The 18,222-nt window shown below is 37.9% G+C and overlaps 1 protein-coding gene across 1 annotated transcript in view; it reads right to left on the minus strand.

The window, feature by feature from the left end:
* Positions 1 to 1,474: 1,474 nt before the first annotated feature.
* The window catches only part of GTF2H1 (general transcription factor IIH subunit 1), a 33,985-nt gene continuing 17,237 nt past the window's right edge, over positions 1,475 to 18,222 (minus strand). The window contains exons 7-15 of the mRNA XM_007174844.3: positions 18,101 to 18,180; positions 14,515 to 14,642; positions 14,314 to 14,401; positions 11,227 to 11,315; positions 10,728 to 10,845; positions 6,666 to 6,756; positions 6,071 to 6,186; positions 4,901 to 4,993; positions 1,475 to 2,500 (exon numbers count right to left, since the gene is read on the minus strand). Coding sequence (XP_007174906.1) covers positions 2,414 to 2,500; positions 4,901 to 4,993; positions 6,071 to 6,186; positions 6,666 to 6,756; positions 10,728 to 10,845; positions 11,227 to 11,315; positions 14,314 to 14,401; positions 14,515 to 14,642; positions 18,101 to 18,180 — 890 coding nt within the window. The 3' untranslated portion in view covers positions 1,475 to 2,413. The remainder of the gene's footprint in view (positions 2,501 to 4,900; positions 4,994 to 6,070; positions 6,187 to 6,665; positions 6,757 to 10,727; positions 10,846 to 11,226; positions 11,316 to 14,313; positions 14,402 to 14,514; positions 14,643 to 18,100; positions 18,181 to 18,222) is intronic.

The following is an 18,222-nucleotide window of genomic DNA, read 5'->3' on the forward strand; positions in this document are numbered from 1 at the left end:
GGGAATAAAAGCTTCCAACTTCACAAGCATCTTGTCCCATCTTAGTGACTGCAGAAGCTTAGCAGTTTAGAGTAAGCTCTGACACTTACTGGGGTAAATTACTTAACATCAAAACCATTTCTAAAGGTGCTAGGCATCTTTATCGCAGCTCTCAATCACCAGCGGCTGCTATCATTTTCCACAATGGGAAGGTGGGGCCGTAGTAGGTCTAAACAGCCGCCAAAGTTCATTTTGAAAGGACTCCAAGGATCAAATATTTCACATGTAAGCTGGACTTGAAAGTGAGAGCTACCTCTGGTGAAATCTCCCTTAAGTCCTTCATTCCTTATGAGACTTAATCATACACCTTATGAAAGTCTTTATTCAGTTCCCTCCTTTCTATTTACCAGAATTCCACTTTAATTTGGACCTAGTTTCTAGTCTGGATTGTTCCAAAGCCTTCTAGGTTTTGGCATCCCCAACTGCTGGACTTTTAATCCAACAAACCAAACAGAACAAGCAAACTACACTCAGAAAAACAACTCATGTGCTTAAAATTTTCTCCAAGGTCCCCCGTGCCTAATGGGTAAGGTCTGAATTTCTTACCTTGGCCTTACAAAGCCACCCGCAACCTGAATTAAACTGATTTTCCCAGCCTCTTGTCACTTCCAACTCTCCAATCCAACAAACACTCTTGTCCCAACACGCGGGGGGTGGGTCTTTCAAAGTCTTCACATCTTCATCATGCACTTCCCTGTTAACCTTCAAGGCTTAGCTAAAATGTTAGTTCTTTAGTGAAGCCTACCCAATTCCCCCAATGGTTTCTTCCTTCAGGTTCCATTATATTTATCACTTAATCTTTAACAGAGCACTCAACAGAGCATTTTATTTCTTTACGTCTGCCTTTCCCAACAGACATACTCTTTCTTCTATTTCAAACATTTTTCTATCTGCTCGATTGCTATTGCTTATGAGTAGTTGTGGTAATAATTCATTTGAAATGCACTTTGTAAAACTGTGAAGTGTAACACACCATTACTAAACTGATCTGAAGGAGAAATGGGAGGGCTGAAGCAGAAGAATGATGTTGCTACTTTCCGTTAACTGGTTCAAAGTCTGAACAGGTTTTCGACCTGTTGTAGCCATTTTATGAAAGATAAACAGCTTGTATAATGGCTTAAAAAAAAAAAAAAGAGTAGCCCTCGAGCAGCCCACTCAAGTAAGCACCACACATAAGGAGAATCCACAAGATGTGTTACAGTTAAAAGCGTATCTATAAAAAGTTTTGCTTTTTTCTGTGATTTTTAATACAAGACATCTAAAGTCTTAGATAAACGGTGAGTTGATACTATCAGGAACAAAATATGGCACAGATTCCAAAAACAAGAACATATCTTTTTTTTTTTTTTTTTTTTTTGCATTTAGGCTTTGCAGTCACTATGCAATGATTATCAATTCGCCAAGGACAGTAACAGTCAGATACTGGAGAAAAAGAGATATGAGAAACATCTTTTATTTTTTCTAAAGAGGTGAAAATAAGTAAGATTTCTTATATCTCTCACTCATAAGATTTTTAAACTCTTAAAAATGCAATTTCTTTTCAAAGCACATGCCATCTTAAAAAAAAATCTTAGCAATGTACATTTGCACTCAAAGAAAAACATGCAGCGCATTGTCCTCTGACAAAATTCTGCATAAAAACCCCACATGACTTTCTGCAAATATGTCCCCTCTTTATCATTTAGGGACTCCAAACCACAAACATTCAGTGCAATATTTATTGTTTCTTATTTCCGTAGGAAACACAGGACCAATGATGTCTTCTGACTACAACTGTTTCTGGATGGCTGAGCAACAGTCTCCCTCTGCTTTATTTTAAAGTACTCTCTTTAACTTGCTGATGTAAGGTACAACTAGAATTCAGCAAAACTTAAGGATACAAGTGGAAGATGGAGGAGAAATACTTAAGGTGTACCCTGTGCCATAAACTTAGGAAAAAAAATTTATACAATAACAAAACAAAACCAAAAATCCTCAGATTTTATCAATGCACCCTTTTAAAAAGTTTTTTTTTTTTTTTAGATTCCTGAAAGCAGCTTAATGTGAATCAAAAGCAGTTCCTGAGTAACTGCTGTAAACAGTGTCTTTTTAAAATATATATATATATATATATATATATATATATATATATATATTTGCAACTTAGCTCATTTTGGTTCTGCCTTAATTTACCTCCCTAGCTTTTAATCATAGTTCCCTTCTTTTCAGTTCTTAATGTGCAAGTACAATAGCATCAGCTCCAAGAGTCGGCATGGTACAGATATTTCTTGTCACTTCTGTGTGATCACCTGCATGTCTGACAGGCCAGGTTTCCAGAGTCACTGCAGGTCACAGTTCTCTCAGTCTCACAGAACCTGTGAGAGCCACGGACACTTCACGTTTTCTTCATCAGACGCCGTGACTGCCACGTGTGGAGCTTGTTGTAAGCTGTCTGGAGCATCTCCTCTATGTGACTTACCAACTGAAAAACATAGCAAGACACTTAGGCAACAATGGGGTAAAGGCTGGGGAAGTTACTACTTCTGATCCAGATCTGGCACATACTTCAGTGTTGTTCCCAAGCTCTTTTTTATTTCTCCAAAGAGGCAACATGCAAGCCCTCTGTGAAGGTGTTATCAGACACATTTTGTATAGAAAGGTAAGAGGGATGGTGGGGTATAGTAGAGGCTGGAAATTCACCTGCTTTGCCTGCACTGTATGTCTGTCCTGTCATTAACCAGTCATAGGACAACATGAAATCCTGTGTTCTAGGCTTTAGTTTCTTTTGTCAAATGAGAAAGGTGAACTAAACTGGTGATTTCTAGATTTAAACATTAGTCACTTGACTAAGGTCAAGAGGGTGGCATCAACACTAACTCAGAGAAAATTTGAAAAATGCCCCACTCCCCTGAAGATTCTGAGGCAGCAGGTCTGGGATGAGACCCAGGAATCTTTTGATTTTCAAAAGCTCCTCCACTTAATTCTGCTGCACAGCCAACCCTGTGAAGCACTTTTCTATGTTCTCTAGGGTCTTTTCCAGGTCTAAGACTTCAGGATTTCAATGTAACTCAGCAGATTACAGAAAAATCTAAATGGTCTCAAAGCTTCACACAAGTACTATGTCATGCCTTAGGTCAGGACTACGTATCTTGAGTAGAAAAAAATTTTACCCTCATCACAGACATAACTAGAAGTCAACAGGACCACACTGATCTAAGCTGATAAAGACTCCTAAGGCAGAATGTCTTTGGATTATCTGTTTCCTCGGAAGTGGACAGTGTAATTTACATGGTTGGAAGTAAAAGTCTTATAAAAAGTCTGCAAGTCAATTTTGGCAGTATGGGGACAGAGACCAGGAAGTCCTAAATCCTTGTAGCATGCCAATTACTTAGATTCAATCTGAGGTAGTTAAAAAAAAAACAACTGGGCTTCCCTGGTGGCGCAGTGGTTGAGAATCTGCCTGCCAATGCAGGGGACACGGGTTCGAGCCCTGGTCTGGGAAGATCCCACATGCCGCGGGGCAACTAGGCCCGTGAGCCACAACTACTGAGCCTGCGCGTCTGGAGCCTGTGCTCTGCAACAAGAGAGGCCGCGATAGTGAGAGGCCCGCGCACCGCGATGAAGAGTGGCCCCCGTTTGCCACAACTAGAGAAAGCCCTCGCACAGAAACGAAGACCCAACACAGCCATAAATAAATAAAATAGTGTTTAAATAAATAAAAATAAAAATAAAAAGCCAGCTTGTATATCACCTGCTCTTTAAAAAAAAAACAGGGAAGCTGAAGGCAGACCATAATCCAGGAACTGTTCAGCTTACTTTCATAGAATGGCAATTCTACCTTTCTTTGCATTGCTACATTTGTAGTTGCTACTCACGTTTTCAAAATTAATACCTTTAGGAACATACATATAGGTTGGAAATCTATAAAGAAAAGCATGGAGGTGATTATTACAAATCCTGGTTAGTTATGGCCTTGAGAGAGTGGGACAGGGACACTCAGGGTACTGGTTCTATTTTTACCATGATTGGTGGGTACACAGATACTTGTTTTACTATTTAAAAGAGCAAATGTATTTCATACACTTCTGAATGTATGATACATTTTACAATTAAAAAACAGTATTCCTGGGACTTCCCTCGTGGTCCAGTGGTAAAGAATCCGCCTTACAATGCAGGGGACACAGGTTTGACCCATGGTCAGGGAACTAAGATCCCACATGCCACCGGGCAACTAAGCCCATGCGCCGCAACTACAGAGCCTGCGTGCCGCAAACTACAGAGCCCACGCACCACAACTAGAGAGAATCCCGTGCACCGCAAGGAAGAGCCCGCGGCGCCGCAACGAAAGATCCCGCGTGCTGCAACTAAGACCTGATGCTGTCAAAAATAAAATAAATAAATGCTCTTAAAAAAAAAAAAAAAAAAGCAGCCTTAAAACACCCAAAATAGGGCTTCCCTGGTGGCGCAGCGGTTGAGAATCTGCCTGCCAATGCAGGGGACACGGGTTCGAGCCCTGGTCTGGGAAGATCCCACATGCCGCGGAGCAACTAGGCCCGTGAGCCACAACTACTGAGCCTGCGCATCTGGAGCTTGTGCTCCGCAACAAGAGAGGCCGTGACAGTGAGAGGCCCGCGCACCGCAATGAAGAGCAGCCCCCGCTTGCCGCAACTAGAGAAAGCCCTTGCACAGAAACGAAGACCCAACACAGCCCAAAATAAATATAAAAAAAAAAAAAAAAAAAAAAACACCCAAAATAACCCCCAGTATTCCCAGTAACAGAAAACAAAACAACATATATACTCATTTACAGGAAAACAAAGTTAATTTCATCATTTTACTACACAGAGAAAACTATTAGGCCAAAATTAAATTGTTGCCTTACATTTGTGCTTAAATACTGTCTCCGAATTTTTTCTTGGAATGGGCAGAGTTTTGTAACTTGGAATCGTTCCAAATTACTTTTCATTTTCACTACCTAAAAAAAGAGAGAAATAATGAATTACAGACTCTCAAAGAACCTACAGGGATCAAGAGAAAAACAAACATAAGGTTTCTTTTTCTTTCTTCTTTTTTTTTTTTTAAGATTAACTGGCTCCACCAGGCAGAGAAGCAATATCGAATATATTTAGATTCTTTTGGTTTATAATTCATATCCTTCCTGATGTTTTTTGTGCATGTGTATAAATGCATATGTAGAAAACATATAGTATACACTGTTTTAAAATTCCACTTGGTTTAATGAGAACATCTTTAAGTCATTAAATACTAAGTCATCATTTAAAATGGATGTATCTTTAACCAATCCCCTTCTGGTAGATATTTAGACCATTTCTACACAGACAGTGGTAGAGAAACATCTCTATGGCTCAATATTTGCATACATTCATTCTTAATTATTTCCTTAGGTTAAATTTCTAAATGTTGAATTTCTGGGTCAAAGCATGTTTTACAAAGGTAGTACTTGTAGTGGAAGAAAGGACTCTCTTAGCAACTTGGCCATCACTGATCATTCTAAGTTTTTTATCCTTTTACAAATTATAGATGAAAAATGCATTTATGTAGCTTTAAAGATAATTTATTTGAATACTGAGTATGAAAATTTCCTCTTAGATTTATTGGGCCATTTGCATTCTTTAGTGAATCGCCTGTTCAAAGAGTTTTGCCTATTATTTTAAATGGGGTATTTATCTTTCTCTTAAAGACTGTTTATAACAGCAATCTATATAGTAAAGCTATTACTACTTCTTTTTTAATTGAATTATAGTTGATTTACAATGTTGTGTTAGTTTCTGGTGCATAGCAAAGTGATTCAGTTAACTTTTAAGATGCACGATTGTAAGTTATGGAACTGGTCTGGATCTCAATTTTCTTCGTATACAAAATGGGTGTCAATACCTACTCCATCAGGATGCTGTGAGGCTTAAATGAAACAATATATGCAAAGTAGTGTTTGGCACATGGTAAACATTCAATACAATTTTCCAACTTCAAGATAACACTTCACTAAGTTACACTACCACAACAGCTGGCTGTGTTTGGAATCGGTTCTGACCTTTTCTTCTAGGAATGGCGTATTAACAGGAAAGCAGGACCAGAAGTGCCGTAGAAGTTCCCCAACAGCCACATACAGGTGTTTCAATTCAGACTGAATATCATTTGGCACCATCTCTGCAAAAGAAAAAGTGGTCCATAGGATAAAAGCTATTTTCCCATGTGTGTAGTCTCTGAAAGAATGACAACTCAGAGAATAAATCTGAATGCACACTCTACCAATACTAAACCAGGATGTGCTATTCTGAGACAAGTTACTGATTTTGTGGCCGACAGACCACAGAATTCAAATTTCCTTGGGGTTTTGGAGGAATTTCCAGGTTTTGCTTTAAGAGGTAGGAGAGGAAAAAAAATGTGTGACTAGCAATGTCACACATTACTAGTGTGACACAGCAACGTGCCACTGTTTGTAATATTAAAATAATACTGAAACATAAGCTCTTGTCTAAATATGCTTCAGGATCTGGATGCATAAAAACAAAACAAAAATCCCAGAAATGTCCCAAAGAGAAACCAATAAAACTTAGCACTCTTCTCAAATTGCTCTTTTGAGGTTATTTAGGTAAAGGGACAGCAACAGGAGGTCCAGCACATACGGTTTATGGCTTGCTGTGTCCCTCCCTGCATCAGTGCTCCTCCAGGTGACAGTGCTGTGATGGTACTACTGGCAGCACTGCTTGAGAGAACCTGAAAGAAATTAAGACACAAAAAGTGGTTTCTCTCTTTTTTGCCCATCTTTTTTACTTAACATTTCAGTTCTATAGCAAAATGTCCAGTAAGTCTTCATTCCTGTATAAATAAGTTATAGCAACCAAAGTGAACCACTTTCCATGAGGCTAGAAACACAGTATGTGTAGAAACAGAATACCTACCAATCTTCCAGGAATACCAGGCAAGTCCATAGGTACCTCAAAATACACACGCTTTTGTCTAGTCAAGCCCCCCCCTGCCTTTTTTAAAGTATAGTTGATTTACAATATTGTGCTAGTTTCAGGTGTACAGTGATTCAGTTACACATATATATGTATATATCTATATTCCTTTTTTGATTATTTTCCATTATTGTTTACCACAAGATACTGAATATAGCTCCCTGTGCAGTAAATTCTTGTTGTTTATCTATTTTCTATATGGTAGTGTGTATCTGTTAATCCCATACTCCCAATTTATCCCTGCCCACCACCCCTCCTTCTCCTTTGGTAACCATAAGTTTGTTTTCTAAGTCTGTGAGTCTGTTTCTGTTTTGTAAATAAGTTCATTTGTACTATTTTTTTTTTTTAAAGATTGGGAGTTATTTATTTATCTATCTATTTATTTATTTATGGCTGTGTTGGGTCTTAGTTGCTGCATGCGGGCTTTCTCTAGTTGCCGTGATTGCGGGCTACTCTTCATTGCTGTGCACGTGCTTCTCATTGCGGTGGTTTCTCTTGTTGCGGAGCATGGGCTCTAGGTGCGTGGGCTTCAGTAGTTGTGGCACGCGGGCTTATCAGTTGTGGCGCATGGGCTTAGTTGCTCCACGGCATGTGGGATCTTCCTGGACCAGGGCTCGAACATGTGTCCCCTGCATTGGCAGGAGGATTCTTAACCACTGTGCCACCAGGGAAGTCCCTGTACTATTTTTTAGATTCTACATAGAAGTGATATCATGTAATATTCGTCTTTCTCTGTCTTAGCCAAGCCCTTACTTAAGTACCAACTTAACTTATGAACTCTTAGCACTGAAGGTAAAACTGAGTTTAAGGAAAGAAAAAAAAGACAATAAAACAAATATTAAATCCTTACTGGCAGCTGACATAAGAAAATCCAGCAAAGCAGAAATATATCATTTGTCATTTTTCAAGGAAGTGAATACACCTAGCCAAAAGGGGAAAAAACTCCACATTCCCCACTGTATCCGTATCAACACTTAGGGACATGACTGATCTATCTCTTCATTGAGTGCCTAACAAGTACCAAGGGCTAGCCATGGAGAGGAACAAATCGTTTGCTGAATAGCTCAAGCGCAGGTTTAGTGTGTCTCAGTGGAGTTTTTACAAGTAGAAATCTATGTGTGTACGGGCTGGATGAAAAAAATATTTAACTTGGTGTAAAGAGCACATTACAGGACAACTATGAGTCAAGGGGACATGAATGTTCACTTTATTCCTATTTCCTTTTGTTAGAAATGTTATAATGCATTGTAACCAGAAGTTTCAGTGACTGCTGAGCTTGCCGACTAGTCACTGGCTACACTCAGGTATACACATCCGAGGGCAGATAACCTCTTCATGTGTCTCAGATAATGAAATCACTTTTTTAGGGGCGTGCGGAAGAATCTAAATATTTAAGACTGACCACAGCTTAAAAAAGTTAGGTGGACCTACTTTGGCCCAAGGGCCAGATGTTGGACAAGTATAGTCTAGAAGGAAAGATGTAGTCAAACAATCCCGTGTTGTTACGTGAGCATAAGTATGTACAACACGTATTTCCTTGCTCTGTCCACTGAGGGGACAATGAAACCAGTAGCAAATGACATCCCAACAGTAATGAGTACACCTAGTACTCACATCTTTGTTTCTAAATCTAAACACTTAAAGGAAGATTCTGTGGCTGGGCAGGGAAAGGATAAGATAAATTTGGAACACCTATCTCATTGTGCCATGAAGTAAGGAGGTGCTCAAAAATTGATGAAGATATTGTCAGAAACATACCGGAGCCAGTGTAAATGGCATGGGAAGCATCTGACTACAAAGGGGCAAGGGTACATTTTTTGGGTTGACAAAACTGTTTTATATCGTGTTGGTGATTACACAACTGTACATGCACACTGAAAATCAAGGAATAGCCTGAAAAGGTATATTTTACTGTAGGTAAGTTATACCTTAGTTTAAAAAAAGAAAAAACTGATAGCAACTATTTATAACCCATAGAATAATATAAAAATCCATGCTTATAAATAAATAAATGTAAATAAATAAATACAGGAGACAGGAAGGGAAGCTCAGAAGGTCAACTGACGGGAGGATAGAATTAGAAAATCACCATTTAACCACCACCATGGCAATAACTGTTTTCAGCAATTATCAACAGATTCTAAAATGCTAGTGGGTAAAAGTTTGATGGGAAATAAAAAATTTAGTGTCTCCCCACATGATACTTACTAATTACAAAGGGAAAAATAGTAAGTTTTTGGCGGAGAAACCAGGTAGATAGTGCCTTAACCAAGTGATCAAACATTAATATTGCAAGTTAGGAGAAATACATATGTGCTTCCTGATATGATGCACAATCATTCTGGTAGTATTTTTGCCAAAAACGCATAACATGAAATACACTCACGAGAAAATAGAGAAACTGAAAGTGAGGGCATTCTACAAAAAACTGGCTTGTACTCTTCAAACACCAAGGTCATGAAAGACAAAGATTGAAAAACTACTCCATTTTAAAGGAGACTAAAGAGACATGAGAACTGAATGCAATTCATGCACCTGACTTGGAGGCTGGACCAAAAATAAAGGTTTTCTTTTACTATAGGGACATTAGTGGTACAATTGGTGAAATTTTTGTAAGACCTACAGGTTAGATAATAATACTTTATCAATGTTAACTTATTGTTTCTATAATCATACTGTGTTATTTATGAGAATGTCTTGTTTTAGGAAATATGGACTGAAATATTTAGCTGTAAAGGTATCTACTCTCAAAATGGGTCAGAAAACTTTTGTAACTTTTTGTAAATCTGAGATTATTTCAAAATAAAAAGCAAAAAGTAAGTCCCAATATGTGATAAGCACTACAGTACAGTATGAATTCAGTGTCTCAGTGTTTATGAAAACAAAGAAAAGAGAAAAAATAACTCATTACTGGGCACGTTGAGGATTGTTTTACAGAGGCAATGGAATTTGAGCTGTCTTGAATTATTATTATTAGTTCCCCAGACACAGGCAAAGGGCATTCTAAAGAGAGAGAAAGCATGAGCAAAAGTACAGGAAGCATGAGGATGACACGATTAAAAAACTCTGGATAGTTTATAGTGTGTTAGGTTGGAGTATAGGACTCTTGGTTATGTGGGGAAGGGAACGGTGGGGACATGGCTGGAGCTGGGACTGGAGATGTGGGTTACAGCCAGATTACAGAGCTTGGCATGTCAGACAAGGACATCCTGACAATTACTGTGGAAACAAAGCAAAGGGAGGCAGTAAAGGTTTTTAAGCTGCAGAGTGATGTGATCAGAATCATGTTTTTAGCAAGGTAACTTGCAGTGGCAATGTAGAAAACCAGTCAGGTTTGCCTAAATCAAGGTAATGGAGTCAAGAAATACTGAACTGACAGAACTTGCTGATCCACTGAAGTATGTACAAGGGCAGGGAAAAATAAAGAGTATCTAGAGAGTGATGTCCAGAAATTTTGGGAAATCTGGGAGATTTTTCCAATAAAACTGTGCATATGGAAGGAAAAAGTCAGCAATCACAAAACTCATTATCTTACTTTTCATCATCATCTTATCTTCAGGTATGCCAAATACCTCTTTTCTCTACCTCTGACTTTTTCAATTTATTAAGCAGAAATATGTCTTTGAACCCCATTAAAGTATTAGTTTTACAGTTCAATTTGAATGTGCTCATAAACTGAGAAAACAGAATGGGAATTCTGTTTTTCAAACAGTACAAGTCACCTACCTGAGTTAATTTGGGTGTATAAGCTTCCATTTCTTGTCTAATACTTTGAAAAGAATTAATAATGTCCTGACTTGTTGCATACTGTAGTGACTGGATTGGAGTTGGACCATGATAATACCTGAAGATTAGCAAAGAAGAAATTACTAATCACACAGAATAAAGGTGCTCAACATTTGTCTTTCAAATATTTTAGCAGTCTCAAGACAACATTCTCCCCAAAGTAAAGAGTTAAAGATATTTCAACAAAATAATTTAATTCCTGTAAGGGCAATAGGAAGAAAACAGCACAGATAGCCAAAAATTTATTTTCTTGGCTTCCATCATTTAGGATCCTTTCCTGAGATGCACAAAGTAAATTTTTAAGGAAATAAGATACTGTATTTTATGGTAATAAACTGATTAAAACTTGAGTTCTATACTTGCAGAATATATTCTGCAATGACTTGTGATACAAAACTATTCTGTCTCAAGTTAATTTAATATTAGTCACCAAACTTACCTATCTGACTTCTTGAGGTTTAGTGCAATTGTTTTTATGGAATTATTTTTTCCCAAGTCTTCATATTCAATGGACTCTTGTAACTTCGCCTATAATTATCAACACAACACATTTTATTGTAAAGTTCTCTTACAAAAGTAATGAACATGAATGAAAAAGCAAAACTGTACAGAGGGTAAAATATGAAGTCTTCCCAAAATGAGTCTCACTTCCTAGACATGACTGCTCTACAAATAGCTAAACCCATATTTTCACCATCCACTTACACAGAGTACCTGTTTTCCCACACTCTGACCAAACTGAGCATCACTGAACCTTTAATATTTGAAAATCTGGTAGATGAAAATGTGTATTTTACTATTTTTCCCCCCAAATAAATAAAATTAATTTTTTTACATGTGTTGCAAATACTTTTCTTCCAATTTGGTGTTTTTCAATTTTAATTACTCCCTTTAGCTTATTCTTTCTGTGGGTTAATTTTTTGCTTAAATCTTTGATCCACTTAGAATTTATTTTGAAATAAGGAGTAAGGTAGGGAATCTGAGGGGTTTTTTTAATATTAAATTATTAATCAGTCCCCCTAACACCATGTGTAGAATAATGTCTTTCCCCACTGATTCTGAAATGTCATGTTTATCATATATGTATTTAATCCCTCCATGTAAATATTTGGGTTTACTTCTGGATTCTTTATTTTGGTTTTACTAATGTGTTTTCTCCTGGACTAGTTAACAAAATGCTATATTTCTATAGCCTTATAATATAAATACATTAATTATAAGACACATGTTGACAATCTATGTAAACATTTGGGAAAACAACTTTACAATATTTCATCCCTACAGAGCTATGGAATTCATCTGGTTAGCTCTCATCTGTAGCTTCCCAGACTAGGATCAAAATGTTTAAGATATTAAATATATCTCAAAAAAGATCAATCTGAAAACAGTATTTTAAATTGCCCCTATTTTAAGAGTCTGAATAGTCCTCTTGTAGTATAGGAACAAATCTGACCTCAGCATGCTATTCAGAGTAACACATCAATCAGTCCCACCTTACCTAGACTCAGCCTAAGCTTTTATTGCTTTCTCAGCTCTACACCCTTGAGCCAACTTCAAGGCATGCTGATGTCTTCATTACCTTTCCCATATGTCAAGCTGATTTCTACCCCTGCTGTTGCCTTACCCAAGTCATGTCCCAACCTAACCTCTTATATAAATCCAAATCCCAAGCCTCTGCCAAGGCCTAGTTATTCACCTAACTTTCATATTTAACTGAAAGCTCCATGAATATAAGGACTCTGTCTATTAATACTTCTGGATCTCTCATTCTATAAATCCCTTGCAGAACACACAGCAGACAACTATTGACTTGAAAAAATATCTAGAGTCAGTTTATCATTGAATATTGTGAAAATTCACACAATGATTTTTGACAATTCTTTCACTACCAAGAATCACGGGTACTTAGTGCAATATTGCAAAGAAAAGCATCACTTCCTAGATTTCTTCTTTAGCATCTCTTACATTTTAGATTCACTTTGCTTAGTTCAGAAAAGAAATATCTTACTGACTTTGTTAATTTTAAAGGTGTATATCCCTGTAGAAACATATTAAGTGACTGAAATATATAAAATAAGACTCGCCCATAATTCCCTTTTAAAAATCATAAACTTAATTATATCATATTAGTCTGTTCTGCGAACTTTATCTACTTGCTCACTCTTTGGTTCCTATTGTAAATCACACAATTACTATACTTTAAATTGTTTTATAATTATCCTTTTGATTTTGTTTTACCTGTAGACACTAAATTCTTTGAGGACAAGAACCCAATCTTATTCTTTTTTGTTTCCCACCACCTAATATGGCATGTAAGGCAACTCAAAAATGGTTTCTTGAATTTAATTTTAATGAACTGAACTATCGCATGGTATATGTGAACTCTTTTTAATTCAACATACCATTAATCCTTTTAAAAAGCCATTAATTGCTGCATGCATCAATCTCCATTGTATGGATGTATCACGGATATTAGGATGGTTGCTATTTTCTCAATTATAATACTGCCATGAGCATTTGTATCTGAATCTTTGCACACATCTTTATTTTTTTTTTTTTTAATTTATTTATTTATTTATTTATTTATGGCTGTGTTGGGTCTTCGTTTCTGTGTGAGGGCTTTCTCTAGTTGCGGCAAGTGGGGGCCACTCTTCATCACGGTGCGCGGGCCTCTCATTATCGTGGCCTCTCCCCTTGCGGAGCACAGACTCCAGACGCGCAGGCTCAGCAATTGTGGCTCACGGGCCTAGTCGCTCCACGGCATGTGGGATCTTCCCAGACCAGGGCTTGAACCCGTGTCCCCTGCATTGGCAGGCAGATTCTCAACCACTGCGCCACCAGGGAAGCCCACATCTTTATTTTTTTAAAAAATAAATGTCCGAAGTGGAATACTGTCCAGAAGTGGAATTAAGGGTATAAACCTTTAAAAATTTAATACATATTGCCTGATTGCACTCTAAGTAAGCTTTATCATAACTTATTTTTATAACTAGGGAGGGAGAACTTAAAAAACCTGAGGGATAGCAAAGCTTGGCAAAGTTGCAGGGAGAGAAGAAATATACAAGTAGGTTACTGTTCATATTCCCCCACAACCCCTTTTCAGTATTTAATGAAAGATATTTCCAGTTCTGAAATGCCAGGTTTAACATGAGGGCCAATCTTATCTTTTAAAATCACATACACTAACCTTTAGTTTTTTCTTTCTGTCATATTGTCTTTGTTGAATACTCTTTCCCAGAAAATAAAACTGTATGTTAATATGTGTGTGTGTCTACAGGTGAAGGAAAAAAATAAAACAGAACAATAAAAACAGTTAACAGACTTGAGTCCATGGAAAGCAGGCTGGCAAGCCAAAACTGAGGAAGTTCTCTTTAAAATGTTCTACAATTTAAGCCAAATGCTTAACATCTTGGTCAGAAAGAACTGAGTCATCTGAACTGATCAAGGGTCAACATAAGGTACTAGCAGTTATATAAGGTATCTGGAGAAATGTGAGCCGTAAATGTCCCAGACTTTTTACCCATACCCTTTTTACAGCTGGCTGAAAGCAATCTACATCTCCAGAATTTCCATCAATGCTGCTGGGCTCGCCATTTTGCTCCTTTTGTGCTTCTCTGAAAACAAAGGAAAAAAAATTAATGTTGAAAACCACAGGCAGAACAACAACAAAACTCCATCTGGCTATCACGGAAAACCCAGTTACTGCATCTTAGCGTGTGTACTTAACTGTTTCCTGAGACCTGCTGCCAGGACCATGGCACTGTGATGGTTAAATCTCTTGATGATGGCAGCATTACTATTCTCTCTTATGGATTTAGAATTAGAAGTAGATGGCACAGAGGAAATGCCATAGCCCTGTGAGAAACAATTTAGCAGATTAAAAATTAAAAGAAACTTCTGGTTTTCTTATCTATTATGAGAGACATGTTGAGCTGAAAAAACTTTCTGGATGACAGGACTTTATTAATTCTGAGCATTATCAAATACTTACAGGTAAACATTTAAAAATAAGTGACATTATACACACAAAAAATGAAGAAATACTACTAACTGCTTTTAGTATCACAAAAATACCTTAACTGTTAAGTGCTGCATTTTTTCCTGAAGAGTAATTTTGGATCTAGATTAAAATACTAGTTAGTGGGACGCTGGGCTGTAAGCCAGTACACTTAGTTAAAACTCATAGGGGCTACGAAAGAAGAAGTGGTCACTCTCACCAGAGTGGGGTGCAGGGAGGGTAGGGTAGGTTCAAAAAAGCTTCATGGAGCACCATAAGATGAATAGGTGCTTGCAAGGCAAAAATGGAGACACTTCAGGAAGAGGAAACTAAACAAAGGTATAGAAGTAATGTAATACATATTGTGTCATAGGTTTGTATGTAGTTCGGTATACCTGGAATGAAGGGTGGGCCAGGGATTGGTGAGACATAAGGTTAAAGAGGTATGAGAAAAATCATAAAAAGACTCATATGCCATTCATTCATTTATCAAATAATTACTGAGTGCCTAATACCTCCTATGTGATGGGGATAGGCCAGTAATAGGAACAGTCAGCCTCATGGAACTTATAGTCTACTGATAGAAGACTGACAACTGACAAGTAAAACAAGGTAAAAATGAGACCACTTTTGAAAGTGACAGATGCTATGAAGAAAATAAAGAAAAGAAATGGAGAAAATAAAGACATAGTGTAGTGACTGGAATGGGAGGAGATACTTTAGATAGGGAGGTTAGGGAAGGTCTCACTGAAGAAGTAACATTAGAACAGATGTCCAAAAGATGGGTAGAAGCTAGTTAGGCAGAAGAGCAGGAAGAAGGAACAGCAAGTGCAAAGGCCCTGAGGTAGAAAAAGCTTGATATGGACCTTAAAGAAGGCAATTATGTTTGGAGCACGAATCGAGTGGAAACAGCCCCAACTGAGGGAGAAGTAGGCAGAGGCCAAATCAAGAAGAGCATGGTAGGAGTTTTGATTTTATTCTAAGTTCAATGAGAAACCACTGAAGATTTTTACATAAGGGGGGCATTATGATCTGATTTGTAACTCTTACTGCTAGGGAAGAATAAACTATAGGGAACAAAAGTTGAAATAAGAAGATCAATTAGGAGGTTAATGCAAGCAATGAAGCAACGGTACCCTAAAAGCAAGAGGGTGTAAGTGTCTATGGAGACAGAGGAGATGCAGACAGATCAGAGATGTGTTGTAGAGTAATTGTTGATCAATTGAATGTTGGAGGTGAAGAAAGGGGAGGAATCAAGGAGACTCCTAGGTTTTGGCTTGAGTAACTGAGTCCATGGTAATGGTTTTTTTTTTAAACTGACATACGGAAGACCCAGGAAGAAATAGGTTTTTGAGAATGGGAAACAAAGGTTCCATTTTGGACATGTTATGTTGAAGGGTGTTTGTGAACTACCTAAGTGAAGATATCAAGTAGGGAGTTGGATATATGATTTTGGAGTTCTGGGGTTAGACAGACCAGGACTAACTGGGAGTCATCATTACATAATTCGAATTTGAAGCAATGGAATGGAAAGAATGTATTTACAAGGAGGCCCAAGTCTGTATCCTGGGACAGAACTACTAGAGGATGATATGGGAAAAAGAGGCATTAAAGGGGGGCTTCCCTGGTGGCGCAGTGGTTGAGAGTCTGCCTGCCAATGCAGGGGACACGGGTTCGAGCCCTGGTCTGGGAAGATCCCACATGCCGCACGCAGAGCAGCTAGGCCCGTGAGCCACAATTACTGAGCCTGCGCATTTGGAGCCTGTGCTCCACAACAAGAGAGGCCGCGACAGTGAGAGGCCTGCGCACCGCAATGAGGAGTGGCCCCCACTTGCCACAACTAGAGAAAGCCCTCACACAGAAACTAAGACCCAACACAGCCATAAATAAAATAAATAAATAAATAAAATTAAAAAAAAAAAAAAGAGGCATTAAAGGAACAATTCAATCAACCAACATTTTAATTAAAAGGACTGGTTATATAAATTTTTATATATTCATACAAGGGAACACTAGTTGCAAGTCTGTACCCTTAAACAACATCTCTCCAATTTTGCTACCCCTCTCCAAGGTCAGAACTATTAACCTCATTTTACAAGAAAACTTAGAAAAATGTTTATAAACTACAGTTTAAGCCAGGTAAGTCTATGTACTTAACAACTGTGTGGTATATTTAGCTCAGACTGATAGTGATAACAGGAAAAGTGAAGAAAGGTATGCATAACATACCACCATTTTTTTGGCCACGCTGCGCAGCATGTGGAATCTTAGCTCCCCGACCAGGGACTGAACCCACGCCCCCTGCACTGGAAGCGCGGAGTCTTAACCACTGGACCGCCAGGGAAGTCCCTTAAGCTGTATCTTAAGCTTTATTTTCTCCAGGTGATTAAAGAGGGCCACGTTTGTAATGTGTTGAGATTCACCAAGGAAGTGACTGAATGCTGAGAATTTTCAAGAAAACAACTGAATTTCATTAGGGAAATAACTCACTGGGACACCAAGGATTACCTTCTGTTAATTTAATAATTTAGACAATAGGACACGATTTTTTTTTTTTTTAGGACACAATTTTAACATTGGTTTTCTCACCTGGTGCACGCATACACTAAGAGGAAAAAGGTGGGGGGGGGGAAGGAAGGAATGAGCATGTGTATATGGCCAACAGAATGGGAGCCAAAGGAAGGGCAAGAAAATTAAAAGGTAACAGTGTCAAGAGAATACCTGAGGAAAGCAGGTTCCTTCCTAGCCTAGAAGATAGAGGCAGGGATAGAATTAGCCTTGATCAGAAGGGATCACCTATTTCTCCGTGACTGTATAAACTTCTCAGTCTGGAGTCACGATGCTGAGGTAGGTAGCTCATACTTGATGGTCTAGCTGTTGAAACATATTGGGGCTAATATAGGGTAAGGGTCATGACTGTGCTCAAGATTTGGCAAATAGTGGGCAACCAACAACGTTTGTTAATTTTTCCCTGTATACGAATATTAAGTCACATTTATTTAGATTGTTAGATACAGCATAAAAAACATCGTGTTAAACCTTCATTAATACCTAGGCAACTGTTGATGGGGGAGCTAGAAAATTCTTTTAAAAAATGTTTTACCAACTCATATGGAAATTTCGGTTCTCCAAGGCAATCTTAATAATAAACAGTGCTCTTGAAAAGCACTTTTGATAAACCACTCCAAATAACAGTATTTTGTTTGTTTTACCTTCTCACAAGTAGAATATCTATACTCAAGGCAATTTTAAATTCATACAAATGTCGAAGACTAGGAAAAGACTGTTTTCTCTCGTAAATCCTTTTACTACTTACCTCATCTAATGGTTTATCTTCCAAAGCTGTCAAATCAAGTAGTGGGTTTTTCACTCCTAATGAAACCATTGTTTTTAACCCTAGAAAATCAATGAAACAAAAAGTTGATCAAGTTTTCCTTT

Source organism: Balaenoptera acutorostrata, chromosome 9 (genome assembly GCF_949987535.1).
Source record: "Balaenoptera acutorostrata chromosome 9, mBalAcu1.1, whole genome shotgun sequence".
In the NCBI taxonomy this organism is placed as follows: domain Eukaryota; kingdom Metazoa; phylum Chordata; class Mammalia; order Artiodactyla; family Balaenopteridae; genus Balaenoptera; species Balaenoptera acutorostrata.